At 47.5% G+C, this 25,315-nt stretch overlaps 2 protein-coding genes across 4 annotated transcripts in view; one reads left to right on the top strand and one right to left on the bottom strand.

The window, feature by feature from the left end:
- TBC1D10A (TBC1 domain family member 10A) overlaps nucleotides 1-25,315 on the top strand; it is a 470,628-nt gene that overhangs the window by 204,821 nt on the left and 240,492 nt on the right. The gene's annotated exons all lie outside the window — the stretch shown is intronic.
- PLA2G1B (phospholipase A2 group IB) lies at nucleotides 1,728-21,424 on the bottom strand. 3 transcript variants are annotated; one of them, XM_063315728.1, is made up of 9 exons: nucleotides 20,966-21,424; nucleotides 19,680-20,152; nucleotides 17,296-17,470; nucleotides 8,961-9,189; nucleotides 7,290-7,401; nucleotides 7,047-7,189; nucleotides 5,851-5,927; nucleotides 3,799-3,903; nucleotides 1,728-2,020 (listed from the first exon to the last, which is right to left on the bottom strand). In XM_063315728.1, the coding sequence occupies exons 2-9, from the start codon at nucleotides 19,711-19,713 to the stop codon at nucleotides 1,858-1,860; spliced, it is 1,038 nt and encodes a 345-aa protein (XP_063171798.1). In that variant the 5' UTR covers nucleotides 19,714-20,152; nucleotides 20,966-21,424; the 3' UTR covers nucleotides 1,728-1,857. The 3 variants fall into 3 exon arrangements, with proteins under 3 accessions (XP_063171798.1, XP_063171797.1, XP_063171799.1); XM_063315727.1 differs by lacking the exon at nucleotides 20,966-21,424 and having other exon boundaries at nucleotides 19,680-20,335; XM_063315729.1 differs by lacking the exon at nucleotides 20,966-21,424 and having other exon boundaries at nucleotides 1,731-2,020; nucleotides 8,961-9,126; nucleotides 19,680-20,335.

Here is a 25,315-nt window from a genome sequence, read left to right as displayed (position 1 = left end):
GCTGGGGCGCACCGGCCTCGTGCCCGGGATCCAAACTCCCTGGAAACGGCCGGAGGGCCGACTGGCCCCCGGGCACCCCCGGGCACGTCGCGACCGGAGGGGGCAGCCCTGCGCTCGAGGCGCGCCGGGAGGGCTCCGCGTTCCGCCGCCCCCCGCGGGGAAATCCCCCTCGGCCTCGCGTTCGCCGCGCCCTGGGGCGGGGGGGGCAGCTGCGGGGCTTCCCGACGCCGAGCAGCAACGCGGAGCCCCCGCCAGCGGCCTGCCCGCTCGTCCGCGCCCGCCCGGCCGCCCCTCGGGGGTGCCCGGGGCTCCCGGCGCGCTCGCGCAGCCCCCAAAGCCCCTCCGTCCTCGCCTCCCCCGCGGCAGCCGCGGCTCCCCGACCCGGGAGGAGGGCGGGCCGGGAAGACGCCCGCGAGGCGCCCCCGCCTCTCGCAGCCCGCGCGCCCCTGGCCGCGCCCCGCGCTGCCCGACGGGCTCCCGGCGGGAACGCCTCCCGAGGGCGGCGTGGCAGAGCTCCTCCGCTTGGCCCGGCCTCGGTGGCACTTCTCCCGCGGGAGCGCCTTGCGAGGGCCGGGGGGGCTGGCGGGCGCTCGGAGACCCCGCTGCCAGGGTGGAAGCATGGAGGCGTCTTCCCTGCGGCCGGCGGGCCAGCAGCCCCCACCGGCGCCCTTCAGCCCCGAGCAGCCGCGGCTCGGAAACCCGTATCTGGAGGACCCGCTGCTTCAGGGTTACTTGCGAGCCCGGCTGCCTGCCGAGGTCGGTCGGGCCCACCCGGAGCGCGAGGGGGGCCGAGCGCGAGCCGGGGAGCCTGCGGGGCGCGCCGCCGCAGAGCGCGCCGCGGCTGGGGCGGTGGGTCCCGGTGGCAAGGTCTGGGACGCCCACCAGCCCGGCGTCTCTCAGCCATTTCTGCCCGGGCCCTGGCCCCCTTCCGACCTGCTTTCCTGCCGGGACCCCGCCCCCTGCCCGGGTCCCATCACCGGGAGGGACAGGGACAGTAAGGTGTGTGCGGCCCCCGGTTGGGAACCGCCGCGCTAGATGGCCGGGACTGCACTAACGAGGGACGGAACCCGAATTCTTTGCAGCTCGATTCTGGGAGCCCTCCTCGCCTGCGCTTGCAGGGGCAGAACGCAGGAAGAAGGGGGAAATTAAAAGAGGGGTTGTGCGGGGGGCGGGGAGGCACTAGAGCAAAAATATTTTAATATTTCCATTTTCGTAAATACAGCTAGCACGCTGCATCTGAGAACACGTGTCCCCCCTGTACTCACCTGTACACGTTTTAAAAATATCTGAAATATTTCTGTTTTATTCGTGCCAGCTTATCTTTGATCAGGATTGCCAAAATCCTGTCTATAAAGTTGGTCCTCTGAGTCGCGTTGCTGAACAGGAAAGAACTCAATTTTATCCTTTCCTACGTGTATCTGAAATACCTTGTAGGTGTTTGCTGAGGTGAACATTGACCTGGAACAGTTTGGAGCTCGCATGAGGGATGACATTGAGTTCCTGGGGCGTGAGAGTGAGCTAAACGGAAGGAGGAAAAATAATAGGTTTTCAATTCAATGTAAAGGTGAATTTTAGGGGGTGTTGTAGGTAAAGGGAGAAGAGCAGTAGATGGTCCCAAGCCAGGTGAGGTCTACAAGGCGCTTCCCAAACCCAGCTGTTCAAAGAGGACCTGCCTTAAATGTTAAGGTCAAGAGGCTGGTGGGGTGTGATTTGCACTCAAAGCACTCATGGGCCTGTTCTTTGGGCCTCCCCTGCCCTTCGTGCGCAGAGGCGCTTCAACCACGGAGTCGCCACACGGCTAAAAGTGGTGCACAGAACTTTCATTTGCTTAGCATCTTCCCCTCCGCCAAGAGACATTCAGGGCCCTGTTGAGCAAGGATCGAGGTCTGAGTCGTCGTTCTCCTTACGATCTTCTTTTCTTATCCTCGGCTTGGCCAACGTCGGAGGGTTGAGAACCGCTGCGCCAGCTTGGTTGGCGTTTGGGAATGATCCTGTGGGGCCAGGGCTCTTAGCGGTAGTCCTAGAAGAGGAAATGGAGCCTTGTGAGGATTCCTAGAGGAATCTTTTTCCACAGGGGCTGCTTCCTGTGAAGACCCTTCCTGCCTCCTTTGTTCGGAAAACTGGACTGTGATGTCTTCCATTTGTCACCCTTGTGGGGGGGGTTTTTTCCAATATTTTTTTTTACTAGGTAAGGGGGAAAATTAAATAGGGGAAGAGGCTATTATGGGGTAGAGAAGAACAAGTTTAAGAACAAGTTCTGTTCCCAAGGTCTGTCCTTAAGTTGAATTTGTATACAGGTAGTCCTCGCTTAACGACCACAGTTGGGACTGGAATCTTGGTTGCTAAGTGAAGTGGCCATTAAGTGAATCTGACCCAATTTTATGACCTTTTTTGCAGCAGTCGTTAAGCGAATTGCTGCAGGTGTTAAGTGAACCACATGGTCATTAAGCGAATCACACATTTCCCCATTGATTTTGCTTGCCAGAAGCCAGCTGGAAAGGCCGAAAATGGCAATCACATGACCAGGGGACGCTGCGACAGTCGTAAATGCAAATTGGTTGCAGAGTGCCCAAATCGTGATCATGTGATTGCAAGTTCGCTGCAACAGTCGTAAGTGTGAGGACAGGTCATAAGTTGGTTTCTTCAGCACTGTTGTAAGTCTGAACCATCATTAAACAAATGGTCATTAAGCGAGGACTACCTGTATAAGCCAGAACAGTAGGTAAAGGTAAAGGTTTCCCTTGACGTAAAGTCCAGTTGTGTCCGACTCTAGGGGGCGGTGCTCATCTCCGTTTCTAAGCCTTGGAGCCGGCGTTGTCCGTAAGGACCCGTCCGTGGTCATGTGGCCAGCATGATGACACGGAACACTGTTACCTTCCCGCCGAAGCGGTACCTATTGATCTACTCACATTTGCATGTTTTCGAACTGCTAGGTGAGCAGGAGCCAGAACAGTATTATTGTATAATATTGTATAAGTAGTATTGTGTAATTAACTCGAACCATTGAGTATTTAACTCAAATCATTGTGTATTTAACTTGAATTTTGCTACAATAGGCTCCGTTCTTAACTATCCAAGGTAGTCCCCAGTTTAAGAACAAGTTGCGTTCCCAAGATCAGTCCTTAAGTCGAATTTGTACATAAGCCAGAACAGTATTATTATAAGTTGTATTGTGTATTTAACTTGAATTTTGCTACGATGGGCTCCGTTCTTAACTATGGGTCGTCCTTAGACTGGGCGTTCTTAACCCAGGGACTACTGTAACCCATGGTTGGCTGGAGTCGGGTGGCATCCAAACTGAATTAATTAACTAAGGAAATAAAAAATATAAGAATAGTTTGGGGTTGGTAATGCCAGGCTCCTGTCTGAAATATCCAGTGCTTTCTGCTCCCTGAAAATCCTAGGAATGAATGATCCTTGAAAAGGACTAAGGACTGCTTTCTTAACATGTTCAGAGAACCAGTTCCAAGCTTTTGGAGAACACCCAAAACTTTTTCTTGTGAGTAGAACTGCACCTCCTGCAGAAATAGGAGAACTGCCTGCAGTTTTGAGGCAGAAGGCAGAATAAAATATCTTCAAATATGATGTAATTTTTTAAAAGAAATCCTGAAACGTTCTCCCTGCTTCTGTTTTATTACATTCTGTTGCGGCAGGGAAGCAACAAGCTATTTTGCTTTTACATCTGGTGTAAAACCTCAGGCCTGTTCTTCTTCCCCAGCATTAAAACAAAATATCTCCTCCCCAGGGAAATTTCAGTGGCATAAATATAGGGAAAAAATGTTTGAAAGGAAAATCTACCTTGGAAAGGGAGTGGGCGTCAGCCTGCTGAAGGTGGTGTTGTCACCCCAAAGTGAAGAATGACAACCGCTGGGTCTCACCAGTACGGGATGCAGGTTGACCAGGCTGTTAGGAAGAAAAATAAGAAGTGCTGTTAGAAACTTCACTAGCATCCATGGGTTTTCCAGCCATTCCTGTTCCCCAAGCAAATGTGTACTTGTTGGTGGAGGGAAAAAACCCTAACTCATTTGTAAGCAACAATTCCAGAATAAACACTGGGGCTCCACCTTGGCTTCCCCATAGGGCAGGGCATCATCAGGAGCCCAACACATTCCATCACAGAATGGGGACATAAGACAGTTGTGCAGATGTCATCCATGCCTTTGGCAGGAACAACAGTTACTGGGGTTGGTTTTGGAAAATGGACAAATGCATTGACTGAACAAGAAAACCCCAAAGAGACTGCCAGGCCCCCTTAAAAGACAGGCGTGATCAAGGAAGCAAGGATCAGACTGACTTCAATCAACAGTTTAATGCAGTGTTTCTCAGCCTTGGCAACCTGAAGATGTGTGGACTTCAACTCCCAGAAAACCCCAGCCAGAGGTGCGAGCTGGCTAAGGAATTCTGGGAGTTGAAGTCCACACCTCTTCAAGTTGCCAAGGTTGAGAAACTTGCCAAGGTTGGTTTAAGGCAAGAATTAGGGGCAAAGTATAGGATCTTGGAAACTGTAGTAGGAACCTCCAGCCCTCTTTTATTAACTATAAGGGAAAGGGAGGAGGAGGAGAAGGTTCATTAAGGCCAAGTCTCTTGAAATATTTGAGTCTCTTCTTCTTTCTGGGTCCTCTAACTAGGCTACCGTTTCTGGGACAAGCTTCCAACAAACTCCTCTCCCATCTATAGAGGGTTGAGGTCTAACGTTCCTCCTGTTCTCTCTCAGACTACTGGCAGCATCCCAGAGGACATGGCCAGATGGTTGTCTTGAAGTGCTGTCTGCAACCCCTTCAGCGGGCAGAATGGGATGCTCACATCAACTTGGCTGCCCAATTATCAAGACTTATTCTTCACCCAGAATACGGCTGGGCCCCAAAGCTGGACGGAGCGCTGATTTTTGAGGGCCCTGTTGGCTAGCTGTAGAGCAGCTCATGAGGGTCCTCAGCAGCTGGAATTGAGGACTCTCCTCACCAAGGGGCTGACCGTGATCGCATGGGTTGGGGGGGTGCGTGTGAAAATGGCAGCCATGTGGAAGGGCCCCCAGGTCAAGTTCTCCACACAGCATCCTTCTTACTTAATACTGTTTTAAAAAGTCTGTAGCCAAGGCAGCCAAGCTCAACAGATACACGTGCCCATTTTCATAGCTTTATTTTAAATATTTCTTATGCTTGCCATTGTTGGAAGTTTTTTTTTTTTGGCAAATCCAGCATGCCTCATTAACATGTGACTTAAGTGGTCCCACAATGCAACTCTGAGGAAGCTGTTTGTTGCCACTCCCACTTCCTCTTTCTCTCTTTCCCCCTTTCTTCTCCACCCCCGGAGAGGCAGCATGGATGCTGCTCCCTTCATCAGGGCCATGTGCTTGGGTCTTGATGAGGGATTCTGCCCCTTTCTCTCACACCTCTTGGCAGCAAAGAGGGCTGAGGGTTTAGGGCAAACTATGTAATTAGAAAGAAAAGAAGAACAAAGGAACTTCATCTTTTCCCACCCAGATGGATGTAGCAGAAACAACAAAGAATAAAGTCAGTAAGCTTCTTTTTGCTTCTTAACCTAACATGTCTGAGCGTGTGATTCTTTATGCTTGGGAGGGCTGAGTGTGTAAGATCCATAACCTGTACTTCTCTGGCATGCTCATTGAAGCTATCTAAGATAATTTTCTTTTTCTGTGCCAGCTTCTCAGCTGTGTTATAAGCTCTGCTCCATTTCAGTGGTTCTAGCAGGCCGCTGAATTGGCTTCAGCCATAATGACCCAGTGCTTATTCCCAAGTTATATACATTGTGCGCCCTTGCAGGCCAAGCTCTCAAGAGCCCCACATCAAAAAGTACTTAGCTGCACTCCTGTCTCCCCCATGATGTTCTTACCTCTTTTGACTGACTGGTGGCGTTCCAGCTGAGGCCTGTTTCAGGTCCATGTTGGCCATACTCCCCAATCTCTCTGCCTGAGGGTGGAGTGAGGATGAAGTCTATTACAGAGGACAATTATTCAAAAATTCAAGGAACTCCTGGTGTGGACCATTGCAGGAGGAGAGTTGTGTTATTTTACAGAGGCAAAAAAACTCAGGAGGGTTCCAGCAGCACCTTTTTCAACTCACATTTTATTAAAAGGCAGAAGCTGGAGCTCACAAAAGCTTCTGCCTTTAAATAAAATGTGTGAGTTGGAAAAGGTGCTGCCAGAGCCCTCCTGAGGTTTCAACTTGAACCAAAAATACTTCATGATATTTCTTTAAATGTTAGATGGTGAGCTTCCTTCCATATCCCCCAAATCAGTTGCTTTTGGGCAAAAAAAATGGGACAGGGGTAAAGGGAAGACCCCTGTTAGACAGGGAATTTGTCAGCTTTTAGAACAGGGTTTCTCAACCTTGGCAACTTTTAAGATGTGTGGGCATCAACTCCCAGAGTTCCCCAGCCAGCATGCTAATCCACAATCTTGGCATTTTCTAGTGGTCTCCCATCCAAGTTCTAACCAAGCCTAATCTTGTTCTGCTTTTCAAGATCAACTGGGGTGGGTTAGAGCAGTTTTTCAACCTCGGCCACTTTAAGATGGGTGGACTTCAACTCCCAGAATTCCCCAGCCAGCATGGCTGGCTGGGGAATTCTGGGAGTTGAAGTCACCCATCTTAAAGTGGCCGAGGTTGACAAAACACTGCTCTAAAGTCTCCTGCATTGGTAGATGACCCCAAGATCTCTTTCAGCCCTCTGCTTCTGTGCTTCAATTTGCCACTAATCCCATCACACACCCCTGGATCCACCCTTTCCTCTCGCTGCAGGAGTAAAAGCTGCCCGAAGCACTTAGCACAGGTCCTTGCTTATACAAAACTATCTGCAACCTTCGTCAGTGACTTCCCGAACGAAAAACTTAGGGTGCTGCAACTCTGAATTCCGGTCTCTTGAGCAGAACACAGACGTGATTGTCCCAAGAAGCACTAAGAAAAGTGGGTCCCAAGTTTGTAAAACTAGCATTTAGGATGCGTTGGAGCAGGAGGGGGCTGTTCTGTGAGTCAACACCCGGCCTGATCATTCAAGGGCCAAAGGGGGCCGTTGGAGTTAGGAATACAGACCTGGTTTGGGAAAGGTCCAAAGATTTTGGGCATGGCTGGGACAAGTGGCTCACAAACTTTGGTCTGGCTGGGGTTGGCTTTTCCCAAAGCAATCTTCTTCCTTGTTGTTCTCTCCAGTGGTAGCTGTGATGCTCTTTTGGCAGCTGTGAAAGGAACGGTGGCAACTCAGTGGAGATGTTTTGTGCAACCCGGAGCATAACTCTGCAGAATGCAGGGACCTCCAGTCTCCAAGTCGGGACTCACCAAAGGCATAGTTGTTCACCCTCTGCATCTCACATTTCAGCTGCTTCACCTCCTCTTGTATGTTATCCATTTCCAGGGAATCATGGTGGTGGAACACGGAGGAAAACTTGGCCTGCCAAACAAAAGAGCTTGTCTGTGGTCACTTCCCCACTGGTGGCCTTGGACATCTTGGCTCCCGGCATTGTTGTACTAGAACAACAGCAACCAGGGCTTGCTTTCTATCACTCCAAAGGTGGCTATAAGTCACTGGGAGGGAAATGGCTCAGGGGAACTTGAGAAGGATGGCAGGAACCAGAAGAGGAGCTGGAATCCCATCTGGAACAGTGGGTCAGATTGGAACCTGCAGGCACCTCCATCTCACTTCTGAATATTCCACCAAACCAAACCATCTTAAGCTCTCGGCCTCTAGAAAACTGGTGTATTGGGAAAGCTGTAGAAAGATATTGCATTTTTTCCCCCTTCTAACATAAGGGTTGATTAAGAAATGCACGCCATAGATTTGTCCCTGTTAGCCTTCTGGGAGACCCTGAAGGACTGGCTGTTCTCTCAGCCACTGGGCCAGGATGATAGCTGAGCTCTAGTGTACTGTGTGTGTTTTATGATGCATTATGGAAAATTTTGCTTGAAGCCTTGCTTGCATTGTTTGGCATTGTTTTATTTTATATTTTCCATAATTATTAGCTGCCCAGAGTCACACACTTCAGTTGGTTACTCTAATAAGCCATGTCCTGCCCAATATGTGGATGCCTAAACTAACCAAGATGAGCCAGTTTGGTGTCATGGTTAAGGCACCAGATTAGAAACTGGGAGACTGTGAGTTTTAGTCCCACCTGAGGCACAAAGCCAGCTGGGTGACCTTGGGCCAGTCACTCTCTCTCAGCCCTAGGAAGGCGGTACTGGCAAGCCACTTCTGAAATTTTGTCAAGAAAACTGCAGGGACTTATCCAGGCAGTCTCTGAGAATCAGACACAATTGAATGGATAAAAAAAAAAGGAAATGGCTGGATCTACTGTACACTCTGCAGTAAGTCACAACCAGAAACTTAATCAAGTTTCCCCAGTAGGGTGAATGCGTCTTCCATGTTGGAATTATCAGGGGTCAACTCAGCATTGTCTCATAAGCATAAGGGGGTCTTTCTAGTAAACACATCTCTATTGTGCTTGTGGGATGTCACATGGGTCGCCTGATTTCCACTTCCTTCTTCTTCTTGGGTTTGGGGATTAACAGTCTCCATTACCTCTTGGGCACACCTGCAAGCAGGAGGTGCTGCTGAATGCAGCTCTCGTCCTCTTGCTTGCGTGCAGACATTTCTATTTCCATAGAAAATGTCTACAAAGAACCAGTGATGAATAAGTGGTTTCTACTACGAAGCTACTTGTATCCAGATCTACTGAATAAATGTAAGCTGACTTTTTTTTCCCTCTTCATCTAACTACTGTGTGAAGACTGAATTCTTTTCTGAACGTAATTAAGCCTAACGTGCAAGTTTCTTTTTGGTTCACGCTTCTACTTTGCAAGATCGTTGTTAGCTGCTTGGAGTTCTTTTATTAACCTTTAAAAACTCCATCATTCTAGGTCTTTACTTCAAATTTTGGTTGGACACTCCGTGTGAATTTTTTGGAGGGGAGGCAATCCTTTTCATGACTTACGCCTGTAAAGCCTAAATCGTACCTTCACGTAGGACACCAAACCAGCATCCTCGCTGTCCAGCTGCTTCCTCTTTCGCACAACGGATGTGCAGATTCCTGGATTTTGTTCCATGTGGGCGTAAAGCTCCCGCAAAGCTTTCCGAGTGTAAGTCAAGGATTCCCTTTCAAAGTCCTCCGGGGAGATTCGCCTGCAGAAGGAGACGTAGAGTGGGGCCTCAGTGTCAAATTCGCTCAGTATCTCCATCTTCTCCCTGGTTAGCAGAAGCGAGCCACGAATTAGAAATTCTCCACAATAACGTGGGGTAACCACAGGGGAGTCTAAAAACAAGACAGACTTACGGCCCAAATTGGCTTTTTCTCCCCTTTCCCATTGCTTGATTGGAAAGGGGAGAAACATCTGGAAAGCTGGGAGTTGGTGTTAGAGAAACAGCTGTGCGCCCATCACACCATGCCATCATCTTGTGGTCGAGGAAGTACAATGGTTGCTCTCCTCACACCTACCCCATACTACAAGAAGAAAATCGACTCGTTCAAGCTGTGGGGTTGGAGAAGGCTCCTGCGCATTCCTTGGTCAGCAAAGGTGATAAACAAGCAAGTACTGGAGCATATATGGGTCCAGGTTACCTAAGGGACTGTCTCATCCCCGTCACATCAACCCGTCATGCAGAGGGGGCATGCTACGGACCCGGTCTGCAAGAGAACTCCATCTGGCCGGGTCCAGGAGGCGGGCCTTCTCTGCAGCAGCTCCTGCCCTTTGGAACATCCTTCCCCCAGAAGTGTGGTTAGCCCCCTCTCTTCCAGACTTCAGAAAACAGCTGAAGACCTGGTTTTGTCACCATGCCTGGAGTGGGGAGAGGAAGAGCCATTCTTGGGGCTGGTTAGTTCCCTAGCCCTGCAGGGACCAGCCTTACCCCTTTATGGGCTGAATTTGATCTGCCCTTACTTGGATTGGATTGTATTCTATATTTATTGAGTATTGGTATTATTTATAATTTTATTGAATTTTTAAATTGTTTTTACTGTGAACTGCCCAGGGTCCCCCATGTGGGGGAGATGGGCAATGATAAAAATATGATAAATAAATAGTACCGGAGCATATAAAACCAGAAGTATCGCTGGTGGGCAAAATTATAAAACTCTGCCTTACTTATTTCGGCCATGTCATGCCACCAACCTCGCTGGAAAAGGCACTTATGCTTGGCATGGTCAGTGGTAAAAGGAAACGAGGCCGTCAAAAAACATGGTGGCTAGACACCATCAAGCTGACACCAGATGGAGCATAAAACAAGAAGCCGTACAAGATCGGAAAACGTGGAGAGAGCTGGTCCATAAAATCGCCAAGAATTGGACACAATTGAACGGATAGCATCGTCACCCTGTACTAAGAGGCTGAACCTCAGTTAATAATAAAATACTAAGTGTATTCTTAATCTGATTAATTAGTATTATTTGTTTTTCATTCATTTAACTAAAGAACAGGAAAAAAATTGGGAAAAGGGAAAACAACACACACACACACGTTTGTTTTCCTTTATACATATCATATATATAGGCTGCTTACGCACGTATTTATTTTATGTGAACGTTTCCGTTAAAAGAGATCATGTTTCATTATAATTGTTCGTAATAATGATTATTACGTAAGTAAGCTATTACCTACAGAGTTAACTCGATTACCTGGCTTCACAGAAAACACCCAAACATAAACTAAGTACACCAGCTGGGTTTACACACGCCTTAAGCTCTTACGGGTTAGCCTGTTGTGTGAATCAAGCCAAGTCTGAAATCTCAGCCACCCAGGACCTCGAACGTCCTTCTCGTCTTATGCCTCCAGATGGGCTGGATTTCCACTCCCAAATCCACTGGGGACCCTAGGAATGGATGTCCAAGATGCCCAAATGGCACCGGGTTACAGATGGCTGGCATTGTGGATGGCCAAGATATTGGGAAATCTTGGCTGTGCGATGTCTGGAGCCGAAGAACCAGACCTGGGCATGTGTCTCAGGGAAGTGCCCAACAGATTCCCACCAGGATTTTATTCTGGAGGCCCCTGGAAGCATGTACTTGATTAAGGTGGAGACTTTGCTGGAAACGGACTTCTCCTCCCAACGCTTCAGGCCTGTGATAGCCAAGCAGCTGACGCTTTTGGCAGGAAAGAAGAGGCGGTTTTGCCTCTGGGAGCAGCCCTGCGAGAGAAGCCTTCCGCCGTCCTGGCCCAGAGCTGCCCCCGGAGAGGAATTGTGACATCAAGGACGGAGGGACCAATTGCGACCTTTCCAAGAGAGGCCTCCAACAATGCATCACGGCTCCCAATGGCTGGGCATCCGGTTGATCCCCGGTGACTTGCACACCTTCCCTCTATGAATCAGGCTGCTGACATCCACCGCCTTCCCCGCAGTTGGGCCAGCAGCTGGAGGCTGGGCAGGAATGCTGGACTTTGCAGGAAGATGTCGCTTGTGAATCCCTGCAGATCGTGTCGATGCCTGAGGAAGCCGGCTGGCTCTTCCTTCCCCAGTTAACTGATCTTGGATCTGCTAATCGTACATGGTTACCTCCGCACTGTTCTCTCGCCCAGGCCACAGCGTGGGGTGTCTGCAGGCTGCACTCAGAAAAGTCACAATGTGGTGATCAAAATTCCGCTTGTTTTTTATGGGTGACATACATAAAATCAGAAGGAATTAAGCTTGACTCAGAGATGCCTTTGTGACTCATTCGAGCTAGAGTCAGGAGGAAAAGGCAGTGAACAGATGTATAAAAATAACTCTGGTGATACATGCTGAAGTTTTCTGAATTGATTTTGCAAGTTTTTGAACTGATCTGTTTCCCTTTTCAATTTTCTTCTCTTCAAATGCTCCCCAATGAGGACCTGCAGCTTGACGGTTGTGTTTGGTTCAAAACATCTTAGGTGAAAAAGTGCATTTCGATGAGAACGATTGTGTGCCTGCTAAGATTTCCTTCTCAAGCATCTGGCTGTCCACAGCTTATTACAGGTAGTCCTCACTTAGCGACTGTCTCATTTAGTGACCATTTGAAGTTACGATGGTGTAAAAAAAACAGCTTTGCAACCAATCCTCACATTTACAACCATCACGCTGTCCTGCGGTAATGTGATTACCATTTGCATGCTTCCCAACCGGGTCGCGACAATCAGAGTTAATGGAGAACGCAGAAGTAAAAATTGTGTCACAGTCACATGATGTTTCGCTTAACAACTGCAGTGATTCACTTAATGATCAAACTGGAAGTGAGTCCGTTGGCGGTTAGGGTCACTTAGCGACCGCAGAGCTTAGAGACAGAGTTGCTGGTCCCAATTGTGGTCACTAAGTGAGGACTACCTGCATTAAACAATTTATTAAGCATGTATATCCCAGATCCACCAAGAGCTGCAGAGAACAAGATTCCCCAAAAATGCCCCAAAGCATCACTGTGGCAGGGGCTCTGTGGGTTTCAGTGGCCCCATTCTGAGCCCCCTCCCAGGGTAGAGCCATCCTGAAGGGGCTGTAGAAAATTTGGGACCTTGTCTCGGCAGGTTTCCAACTTGTTTTTGGTTCAGATAACTGCATCTCAGAAGCTGAACAGTGAACGGCAACTGATTGCACATTGATGCAAGACTCACCCCCATACAAATGCCTGAAATGTATCAGGAGAGGCTCGAAGAGGCCTTGTTTTCACCCCGCTGATGCACAGGACTGCTCCGGGGTGTTTGCAGGACGTGGCCAAAAATTCAAGAGGGTGGCCATGACGGTGCAATTGGAACTCCCTTTTTTTAGTGCGTGGTGCACCTTTATGGCAAAGATGACCTTGAGGGTGATATTGAGCCAATCTCAACAGAAGCAGTTTTAGCCTTCCTGTGGAGTTGACTTCTCAGTCTGCTCTACTTAGTGGAGCCGACACTTGGTTGCCATTTTGACTTTTTTGACCATACCCTACAGATACCTCAGGACTGCTAGACTGCTCGTAATCCCTTTGGCCAGGGCTGGCAAAGCGGGTGTCCCATCCAAGTGGATGGAGCTAATTTTTTTGGCCTTTTTAAGCGGGGAGTGGTTTGGGGGAGGGGGCACCCGGTTTTCCTCTCCACATTCCTGACTCTCTTTCCCTGCCCCAAAGATCCTCACTTTGCCCACTTTGGGAAGGGGACATGACCCTGGCTGACAGGCATCGTGCAAAAATGCAGTGACGTTGCAAAGGGAAGACCAGCTCTTCCAGTGTCAACATGAGGCTTTTCTTCCCATTAATAAAGAAAACAGGGCAGCAAATCTAAATTAACATCGATGCCTCGCTTTATTGTTCAGGAAACAATTCCTTTGTCATTAAAAAAAAAATAAAAGTCTTTGTCCCGGTTCAGTTTCTGTCCTTCCTGGTCCACAGGGGGCCACACAAGGCCCCATCCAGAGAATCGTCACATGCACGAGGGTGCCAAGGTCCTTGCATTGGCATCTCCCAAAAGTCATTTGCAGTACTTGCTGGTGTCCAAGTTCTTGTATTTCTCATTGTAGGGCGCCGCAGCAAAGCAGATGGCTGCAGAGCGGTCGCAGTTGCAAATAACTGCAGCACACTCATCCTTGTCATCTGGAAGGAAGAAGAAAAACGTGAACCTCAGGGGACCCATGACAAGAATAAGCATTGCACCGTTGCATGCAAGCCCTGTCCCTTTTAGACATCCATTGTAATGTTGCACGCATGGAAAAAAGAGATGGAGTTCGCATTGTGCGGTTGCAACCACACTTTCGTCATTTTGACATTTTCCAACGGATGCCTCCAGATGAGGTATAAAATAATCATAAATCAAAACAAACGGAATGGGGGAGCGTTCCCCATCCAGTCCCTAAATAACTATTTAACTGTAAAGGGGATTTATTATGCAGCATTTACTTGAAAGGAAGATGTCCTTCATTTAGGGTATCTTCCTCTAACCCAGTGTTTTTCTTATTTCGGCAGCCATCTGATCTAGTTTCAGGCTGCTCACTTGGGACCAGGTGAGAACTTACTTACTTACTTATTTACTTATCGCATTTTCCGCCGCCCATCTCAACAATGATCACAGTTTCTCCGGCGTCCCAAGGAATGACACCTGGGGTGAACTGTGCCCATGGGGCTCTTTCAGACCAGGAAGCAGAAGCAATGGGGGGTTGTAGAGGATGGAGAAATCAGGAAGCCAAACCAAAACGAAAGGAAAATAAAATAAAATAAACAAAACAAACAAAATAAGCAAAATAAAATAAACAATAAATAAAATAATAAAATAAGCAAAATAAAATAAACAGTAAATAAAATAATAAATAAAATAAAATAAACAATTAAATTAAATTAAATTAAATTAACGATAAAATAAAATAAACTATACCCTTCCACCATCAAACAATAATCAGCCTCAAGCACACCATTGAAAGATATTCCAAAGCAGGGGTTCTTAACCTTTTTGCTCTAGAGGCCCCTTTGGAAAACCTAGGGACCTCTGCGGTGGACTTACAGACCCTTTCTCAGAAAAAAAGTATTCAAATGCATAAAATAAAATACATAGAGACAGGTTATTTTCCAAAGGGGAAACCCATTATGCTCCAGTACAGTTATCAAAATATTTAAAAAGTCCTTCAGACAATTTAGAGAGGGAGATGTGTTCAAGTTAACGACCACGTTTGGAATGCAGAGCCTATAAATGACTCGGTGGCCTACATGCGTTCTTGAAAGAAAAGCTAAATCTGAGTCAGGGGAGAGTGAAAATAAAATTGCACATTTTTTCCTCCACCCAAGTTCACAAACGCCCTGCAATCCATCCCTAGAGCCCCCCCCCCAAGGGTCCAGGGGCCCCAGCTTAAGAGCCCCTGTTCTAAAATGTCCTCAAAACCAGGTAATGAGCAGAACCCCCTCTGAAGGGAGGAAGAAAAGTCCCAGGTACTTGAAAGACCTGTTGGGCTTCAGGATATTCACCCGTGCAAGTGATGTGGCCTCCAGAACAGTGGTAGGAGTAGGTCTTGATGTATGGGTTGTCCAGGAGGAATTTGCACATGGGATGCTTTTTGGACCGGGAGTAGCAGTCGTCATGGATCTGACAGCACCTGAAAAGAGCAGGAATATTGAGATCAGATTCTCCAGGTGTGGTACGTCCTCTTGTGCTTGGACTCAAGTATCGTAAGCTGGCATTTTTGGCTTCATTATTAGCTTTTTAATAAAGGTGCTATTAGTATTCTAGCACAGCATCCATGCATGCCTTCTTCTGAAGGTCAAGAAACCATGTTTTCCTTTTGCCCCAAAGGAAATTGTTTTATACTGGAATTTTATTATATATTTATTGTTTTATATCGTAAACCGCCCAGAGTCCCTCCGGTCAGAGGAGACGGGCGGCGACAAATTTGATAAATAAATAAATAAAATAAAATAAAACCCTTTCTTTCTTTTACGTGCAAAAACTAGCCTTTTCAGCAACCAAACAATAGAGAGCGTATTCTGAAAGTCCTTGAATACGCTTGCAAGTTTTAAGATGATACAAACCCGGCTGGGAAAGGGAGTGGCGTAACCCCTAAATTTGCCACCTGTGGAATGTTACCTGTAATCAGTGTTTTCTATTGTTCAATTCTCACATGTAATCAGTGGCTTTTAATTGTTTGGTTGCTTGCTTTACATATACCGAATGTATGTATCATTTGTCTCTGTATCCTGTAAAAAGACTTGACCCCTTTAATAAATGCTTTTCACTTTGCCTGAAGTATTCATGATTCATGCTGTTGGGAGGGGGGAAAAGCCACTTTGCAAAGTTAGTCTCTCTCTGTCATGATCACCGTTGCGGTGCTTGTCACATCGCAACGGCTCGCACGACAATGCAGGAAAATGGGTCCCAGGCGGATTAAGGGAAAAGGCAACTAGCTAACAAAAGAGAGCAACAGGTGCTGGCAACAAAGTATCAACTCTAGCCGGAGGCGCGGAAGAGAGAGATACGATGTTGCAAAGAAGGGAATTGACAAGACCAGACCACGAGGCGCGCCCGAGCTGTCAAAGAGATTTCGAACCTGATCGCCCGGCAATGAACCATCACCGGCCAGGGAAGCAATCAAGGAAACGCCCGGAGCACAGGAGGGGCTCCACGACCCCTCACCTACCGGCAACGGAACCGACGGGGCTCGGGGCGCACCCGAAGTAAGAAGGGGGGGAGCGCTGACCGGCGCGGGCTATTTAAATCCCGTTCCGGCGCGCTCCACTCACTCTCAGCTTTCTTAAAGGGCACGCATACTGTTACTCAAATAAAACCAGAACCTAAGCCTACACTACCGTCTGCGTTTTTACTGGGTAGCAGACAGAGCCTGACACTCTCCCACATTCAGGGACCAAGTTTTTATCAGCTCCACGCCGAACTTGGGGTGCCTGAGTTTCTAGGCAACAATATCAAGTTTTCCATGGTGTCAGACTCCCCCTTTCATTGGATGATCTCAAATTTTAGAATGAGAAAAGGGGGGGGGGAAATCCCTTCCAATTATTGAAAGCATCCTGCTTAAGCGATCATGTCTCTTGCTTGGTTGTGACTTAGCTGCCTTCAAGGTCACGGTGAGAATTCAGTGAGTTGGAATTAAATGGAATGAACGATAGATGCAGCTCATGAAATCAGTACTAATGCGGTTAAAAGAGAGCTGTGGCTTTTCGAGGGCACCTGGGGGACGGGCTGTATGCATCCTCCAGTGTGCTTGTCCCTACCATGCAGAGGTAGACTGCTTCTGCACAAGGAGGATCCCTTCCTCTAGCTTGGCTGCCCAATATCTCCTCCATGGAAATGACCAGAAAGTTAGGATTCTGGAGTGGAAATGCTTCAGTATCTATGGCTTTCCTTTGGGGACGGCACATTTTAAAGTCGTGCAGTGTAATGGTATGTGGGAAAGACCTTGGAAGACGGAGCAAAGAGATGCTGCCTAGGGAATGGTCAGAGAAGAGAGGACATAGCCCGCTCTGCATAATGGGAGGAGAAAGGGGCTCAGAAGGGACCCTCCCTAGTTTCTTGGGCTGTAAAGGAGGCAGTGGGAGATTTGTACTTTGATATCAGCCTTCCCAGGTGGACCAGACCAGAAACACGACCAGATGAGCTAATTCTACTTTTTTGTAAGGCTACATTAACAGAATCTTGAAAGTCTGAAAGTACAAATCTCCCGCCGTTTCCTCTACAACCCAAGAAACTAGGGAGGGTCCCTCCTGAGCCTCTTACTCCACCCATTGTGCAGCTGTGGGCTCTGCCCTCCCTTATCTGACCAATCCCTTGGCAGCATCTCTTTGCCCCGCCTCCCAAGGTCCTTCCCATATACCATCACATGCAGGTGACTGATTCTCTGATTGATCAAATGTGAAGACTGACAGCATTAAAGGAGGGGAGGGCTTACTTGTCCAAGTCATCTACTGGTGTCCCGCTGCCCCCGAAACCACAGTAGCAACCGTAGTCCGCATACTCCATCAGAGGTTTACTGCCAGGGATGGCACATTTGATCATGTTGTTGAATTGTAGCAGGTTGCGTGGGATGGGACGAATGGTGGAGGCCGCTAAAAAGGAGACACAAGCTACCCACAAAAAGATTGGCATTAGTATTTCCCAAATGCCCAACAGTCAGATCCAATTCCCGTTTCCCTGCTAAATGACAGCTGGGTGAGCTTCCCTCTTTTAGAAAGTCCAAGCGATCTGTCTTCTAGAGCAGCATTTCTCAGCCTCTGCAACTTTCAGATGGGTGGACTTCAACTGCCAGAATTCTCCAGGCAACACAGCTGGCTGGAGAATTCTGGGAGTTGAAGTCCACCGGTCTGAAAGTTGCAGAGGTTGAGAAACACCATTCTAAAGAGTCCCTCTGTAGGTTGTTGTAGGTGCCTCCAGACCAGGCGCGAACCAGCTCAGATGAGAAACTCATGCAGAGTTGCTGTGGCAGACTGTTCTAATAAACCTCAACTCTGAATTGTCCACTGCTGTATCAGCTAACCATGGCCTAACACCGACACTGCAATCGATGTTCCACCTGCTTTTAAGGTGCAATGCGATTGCACCATCACGGCCATCATCTCGATGTTTTTGACCATATCTTGTGGACCCCCCTGGCTAACCCTTTCACCATAACCGATCAATAAAAACCTGAGGGATTGCTTGTTGAAGTCTGCGTATTTCTAACGGCTACCAGAACTAATTGGAAAGAACACGGAGATACAGAATAGGCAGCCACTTCAGAGTTCTGATTGTTAGAGAATACATTTCTTGTGACCGGACAGAAGTGGACATTTCTGTGTAAAGATGTGGCCAGGGTAAGGGATTCCTGAGGGATTCCTTGTTGAAGTCTGCGTATTTCTGATGCTTACCAGAAAGCAGGGGGTGTAATCCATGGGAGATGCAAACGAGGTCCTTTGCAATATCACAAAAGACGTTGGGGTGCGTGCGGTTTTGCGCCCTTCAGTATGCATAGCTGAATTTTTTTCTCTCTTTGTCTGAAGAAGCCATCGCAGCCCTTGGGGGGTTGCATGGACTCCTGGCTTGCCTACCCCTAATTTAAAAACAGCCCCTTCCTGTGAAATCCACCCTCTAAATTTCCCCAGATAGAACCTTTCTCCTCTATAATAAGCATAACAATAACTTCCATCGGAGGGAATTCTCTTAAGAAATAATGGGATTATGCTACTGCAAGCTGTTTTCTGCTCCAGGAAGAATGACATAACACACCTCCACCTTCTCCCTTCTTGGTGCCCTCCAGATGGTGAAAGGTGAAGGGTCCCCTGTGCAAGCACCGAGTCACGTCTGACCCTTTTGGGGGATGCCACTTTTGTGACGTTTTCTTGGCAGATTGTAGAGCGGGGTGGTTTGCCATTGCCTTCCCCGGTCGTCTCCTTCCCCAGAAAGTTGGGTGCTCATTTGACCGACCTCAGAAGGGAAGGCTGAGTTGACCTGAGCTGCCTACCCTCCAGATACAGAGGGCAAAATCCATAAACTCCATTTGCAAGGCGCTTAAGCTGGGTACAAAATTAATCCATTTGGGGGTGTGCAACCAATGACATGGCCCCAGGTTCTACAACATGGTTTGCCCACACCCACACCCACACCCACAAATCCAAGCTGAACCTGTGACATGGATGTATCAGCTAGGTCTCTACCCCTTCTGGCCACCCCATGTTCTCTGAACACATCCATCTGGGCCAGATGCCCTCCAGATACATAAAACAATTTACACAGATGTCTTATATCTAACACCTCTGGAAACCACTAAGTCAGGGAAGCCTGCCATATCCCCGGCAGATTCCTTGGATCCTCTGGGTCTGGAAAATTGCCACTTACCTGCAGTGAGATTATTATATGCTCAAAATGGAAAGGTTCAGCACAGTGGAGGAATGGTTGATGAAGATGATGGAGCTTGCAGAGATGGCTAAATTGACTTCTTTAATCAGAGAAAGGACCATAACTACATTTATGGCTGACTGGAAACCCCTTATAGACTTTTTGTGTGAAACAGGAAAAAATGATCTTATGAATTATGGCTTTGATGATTAGGAAAAACAGATAACAGAAAAAAGGAGAGCTTTTCTCTTGGTAACTGTAGACTAAAAGGTAATTTTGCAATTGTACTTATATTTGCTCCAAAGAAAATGGGAAGCTACTCCTTTCTATTGCTTTTCTTTCTTCTGTTTTGCACTGTTTGTCTTTGTCTTTTTTCCTTTTTTTTCCCTTGTCTTTAGTTTTTATCTTCTTTTCAAAACTCTTAATAGAAATTATTTTTAAAAATGGGAAATCGCCACGTACCTGCTGCCAGGACCAGGTGGTGAGCAAGACTCATTTTGTCGTCCTTCTGTCAAGCTGCAGCAGGAAAAGTTTTGCCACCCAGAAAGTTCAGCTCCTTTATAGCCTGGTCACAACCTTGGCCCCAGCTGTGACCGGAGATAAGAGAGAGATGCTTTGATTCTCCCAACAGCACCGCTCATCTTTTGAGGAGGAGCCTTGAGATAAACCAAGGCCACTTGCAAATGTGCCAACTTCCATCCAGGAGTTAGATCAGATGTTCTGTTTTTCCAGGGAAGAAGCTTGTTCAGCTTGGATTTAAAACAGGGATGGCCGCTCTCTTCTTTTCCAGGTATTGTGGCATTCCAATTCCCATCAGCCTCTACCGGATGGGAGGTGATGGGAGATGCAGGGACTGGGTGGTGGGAGATGCAGGTTGCAGGTTGCCACAGCTGGGTTCAACTTTGTGGAAACGTCCTCCGAATAGAAAGAGGCACCTTGAAAGGGAAAACAGAGGCTTGTCGAGAAAATATCCTGGAAGATCTCATGAAACTAAGCAGGGTTAGGCCTGGCTGGTACTTGGATGGGATATCCCCAGGAAACTCCAGATATGGGGGCTACTGGGAAGTCAAGCTTATGTCCTAGAAGGAGGCAAAGATGCACCATTTGCCAGGGAAACTACACAGGGAAGCAAGATTCCACTTGATTAGTTCTTGGATGGGAGACCACCAGGAAAGCCTACAGAAAGAACATATAGCAAATTCTGTCTTTTTGCCAGGAAAACTGCACAAATGTTTCTGTCAAGTTTTTGAGGGTTTTGCTGCCTGGCAATCCCCTATCAACTTTTCCCCAAGATTGCCATAAAGTCCAGCAGCTGCTTGAATACAAGCTAGTATGCTGAGGGAGTGATCATCTACAAGCAGAAAGTGTGTGTGTGTGTGTCTGTGTGTGTTGCCACATCTAGGTGTGTGATCCTCCTTGCTTTACCCGTCTCCAGATTTTGCTTTGAATTGCTGGTTTCCTGTTGCCCTTAGCAGGAAAGCTAAACTGTGGGCCTGGGCCTGCTTTTCCCAGCATAAAACAGGGATTGGGGCCTGGATGGTAGTGTGTTGCTCAGCCATGGGGGGCATGTATCTAGTGGTTTGTGTTTTTGTTGAGCCTTTATGCCATTTTAATTGCTTGTTTTAACAAAATTTTCTTTTATTTTGTTCACTGCCCAGAGTTTCTTGGACAGATGGGTGGCCACATAAATTGGATTAATAAACACGTCAATAAAATAAATAAAACCACGGCCAGAACCAGGGACATACTTTCCACAGGATCAGGGGATGAGGTCCTCCACAGCGATTCTGCAGCTGGACTTTTCCAAATTCTTCCCCCAGTTTGTGGGTAGAGAAACAGGCTGTGTCATTTCTCCACATTTTGGCAGGGCAAGAAGAATTTTTAACAGCCTTTCAGTGGTTAAGCATCCCAAAGAAGGCAGGTGAGGCTTCCCAGCTTGCTCTGAGGTTGGATGTAAATCAACAGCAGAGATTTTCCCATTTTGGGGGCCATCCTGTAACAGGGCAGCCTTCAGCCATCTGAAAGCAAGTTAAAGGAAGGGTGTAAAGCAGAAGAAGATTTCTCCGGTTTTTCTAACTGCATCCAGCAGATCTCTAGCATTCTGCAAGAACTTAACAAGATTTCAGAAGAGATTAAGGGCAAACGGAAAATATAACAAAAAGGGTTTTCTCCAGCACAGCCAGCTTTCTATCATGAGAGTTTTGCCTCTCGAGCAGGGATCCCCGGATTTTTATTATTTTTTTAATGTACAGGCCCCACAGTTTGAAAACCTCTTGCATTGGAGAAATTGACCGGGTGAAGTGGCTCAAGAGGAAAGAGTGTGTGTGCGTTGTGTGGGCAAACTAAAAAACAATTCCTCCTGTGAAAAAGGGATGATACAGTTTGCAACGCAGCCAAGCTTCAAGTGGAATTACAGATTGGCGGGTGGCCATAAAACTCTGGGCACGCTCCAGAGAAACAGATGACTTGCCATCTCTGTCCCTTTGTGAAATTTCCTGATTAGATAGTGGGGGGAGGGGGGAATGATGTCAAAGTTCTGTTTTTTTCCAACACTGGCCACGATCCAGATCTCAAAGTCAGCAGTTGATAAGAGCAGCTTTCGATGCTCCAGATAAAACCTTGAAATGGCTCCTTGTTGAATTCTCTGCCCGTAGCTGTATTTAGAATCAGAGAATTGGAAGGGAGCATTGAGGTCATCTAGTCTAACCCCTGCTCTGGGCAGGAATCTGGATTCAAGCGTCCCAGGCGGATGGGCGTCCAGCCTGTCGAAGCCCTCCAGCCAAGGGGGGCTTATCACCTCCTTTGAGCAAAGGAGATCCCCGTCTTCCTGTAACTTCAGCCCATTACTCTTATCTCTTGCTCCTTGTCCTGATAGAGAACGGATTGTTCCTGTCTTTCACATGATACCCCTTGAAATAGCACGTGCCGGTCTCCCCACTCAAGGCTAACCGCACCGCACCGCACCCCTCCTCCTCTCCTCCAAAGACTTCAATTCCTTGGCCCTTCTTTGAACAGAGCAGTATCTGGGGTCCAGCAAAGCCCTGCATAATTATGAGACCACGTCTGGAGCACAATCCCAGAAGGGTTGACCCAAAACACTCCTTCACCAGAGAACAAACTGGTGAGGCTGCATCCCATAACCTTCCTCCCCCACATTTTTTCCCATAGGTCTAGAAAGGAAGATAAGACCATAGGTGGATGCTTGGCTTTGAAGCCCATTAGGTTCCCGCTTGGAACCATCCTAGACGTCTGTGACCAGCTCCATGGTGTCCATCCTCTGCTTCTCCTGAGATGATCCATCTGAGAAGATGGCACAACTGAAGGAAAGCACTCAGGATGTCAAACCACAGGTAGCTGTGCACGATGCCCAGGTAAAACCTCATTTTAACAGACCAAGGGTGGTGGTGGTGTTGGCGTCTGTTATTCATGAATGTCCATTGAATATGGAAGAACAGCGTCACAGCGATGTCTGCTGTTTGAAATCGGTATGCAACTGACATTATTTGCACAATGTCCTCATCATTTGGGTCAAGTTATGTCACTGGTGTGATGTCATTACCCAAAAGGCATAGAGAACCCTGGGAATTTGGTCTATTGCTTGCAAAGTCCATCATGTTGTGATCTAGTAAATCAAGGATCCACTGTACAGTATTGGAGCAGCCTACCGGTGTAACTGACAGCCCAGACTGTATAAAAAGATGGGCAACATTAGACTCCAATTCCCATGAGCCCAACCCAGTAGTCACAAAACAATAGTGACTCCCCCTTTTCCTCTTCCTGCTTCCTATTTAATCCTCAATAACACAATAGTAATAGCAATAGCTTCTGATATGCCTTAAGCTCGATTTATTTATTTAATTTCTATAGGTGCCCACCTCAATAAGTGACTCTGGGCAGCTTAATACAGGTAGTCCTCACTTAATAACCACAATTGGGACAGGAGTTTTGGATGCTTAAATGAAACAGTCATTAAGCAAATCGCACCCGATTTTACGAACTTTTTTGCGGCGGTTGTTAAGCGAATCACTGCAGTCATTAAGTGGACCATGTGATTGTTAAGTGAATCATGCAGTTCCCCATTGATTTTCCTTGCCGGAAGCTGGATGGGAAGGTTGAAAATGGCAATCACGTGACCGCAGGACGCTGTGATGGTCATATGCAAATTGGTTGCCAAGCGCCCAAATCATGATCGCATGGTTGCAGGGAATGCTGCGACGGTCATAAGTGCAAGGACCGGTCACAAGTTGGTTTTTCAGCACCATCATAAGTCCAAATTATCACTAAATGGATGGTCATTAACCAAGGACTACCTGTACATCAAGGACTCTTTATTTATTTATTTATTTATCTATCAAATTTTATCACCGCCCATCTCCCCCCAAAAGGGGGGACTCTGGGCGATTTACAACAAAAAAATATAAAATTCAATACAATTATAAATACCATAAATATATAGACAATAAAAATATAAAATGTGCTAAAATCCAGATGGCTAAAGATTCCGTATCAATCCGTGAGTAAAGGGCCATTCTAGGGGGCAAGCCATCCCCGGGAATGGCTATTCCCCCTCCCACTCCAGGCACCCTGGCAAAACCAGGTTTTTAGCTGTCTTCCTAAGTCCAGGAGCAAGGAGGCTTGTCTCACCTCCGGGGGAAGGACGTTCCAGAGGGCGGGTGCTACTGCAGAGAAGGCCACTTTTATTGCACTAAAGATGATTGAAGGCACTTCAGAAGTAATTATTTTCATTAATTTAGGGAGCTGTTTCTGCCCAAAACACAGGTAAGAGATTTTCCCTCCATCCCAAGAATGTTGGGTCCTCCCCAACTTTCATTTAGGGCCTGCTGTTTCACCTGCAGCCCAGCACAGCCCATATGACTCCTTCTTCCAATGAATTAAAAATTCCAATTTTTTTTTTTAAAAAGCCTTCTTGCAAGGTTGATGAGGTCAGGCAAAGTGCAGCATACAAACCTTGTTACTGAGACTTTGGCTCAATGCTGACCAAGCAGATGCTTTTTGACAAGCAGAAAACAGAACAAGGGTCACTTCCATAGGTCGCTGTGTACCCCAACAGACGTCTTTTGCTTTCTTGAGGCCTGTTAATATCTTAGGCGTGGCCCTGGCTTCCCTGTCCTTACCATCCTTAGAACCAGGAATCCTGTAAAAATAACTGTACAAGGAAGTACAGCTAGTCCTCACTTAACAACCACAATTGGGACCAGAATTTTGGTTGCTAAGCAAAGCAGTCATTAAGCGAATCTGACCTGATTTTAGCACTTTTGCAGTGGCCATTAAGTGAATTGCTGTGGGTGTTACACAAACCATGTGGTCGTTAAGGGAATCACATAGTTCCCCTTGATTTTGCTTGCCAGAAGCCAGCCGGGAAGGTAAAATATGGCAATCGCGTGACCATGGGATGCTGCAACGGCCATAAATGCGAACTGGTTGCCAAGTGCCCAAATCGTGATCATGTGACTGCAGGGATGCTGCGATAGCTGTAAGTGTGAGGACTGGCCACAATTTGGTTTTTTCAGCACCGTCATAAGTCCGAACCATCACTGAACGAATAGTTGTTAAGCGAGGACTACCTGTAAAGGATGAGGTGAAGGGAGAGACCCCTCTGCCCATTTGGAGCCAGATTTGCCTGGCAGGTTCACACATCGCATGCATCAGCAGGAAGCAACCTTCAATGCCCTCTTCCCCTCCCTCCTCAAATTCTGTTGCCCATATCAGGAAGAGACGCCATGCCAGTGGAGCCTTGCTGTCCCTTCTCTCACCACCTCACGTCCATAAGACTTGCGTGCGTATCAAAGAAAGACACTCGGTTTTTATTCTTCTTGAATTTGGGAGTCCAGCAAAATGTGAAAGAATGGAATCACGCTCCATACCTTGTTTCAGTTTGGTGGTTCATTATTTAAATTAATGGAAGGCAATCCTCTCCATGTTAGCCATGGTCATCCTCCACCCATTTTTTGAAGCTTTTTAAGTGGTCTTCTCCCCTTCCTTGGAACGCAGAGCCCAGTGAGCTGTTCCTAAGAACCTAAGCAGTGCTCTGCTGGGTGGGACTCCTGGCCCATCTAGTCCAGCAGTCTGTTCTCCCA

Source organism: Candoia aspera, chromosome 15 (genome assembly GCF_035149785.1).
Source record: "Candoia aspera isolate rCanAsp1 chromosome 15, rCanAsp1.hap2, whole genome shotgun sequence".
NCBI lineage: Eukaryota > Metazoa > Chordata > Lepidosauria > Squamata > Boidae > Candoia > Candoia aspera.
This window is presented reverse-complemented; position numbering and strand designations above follow the sequence as displayed.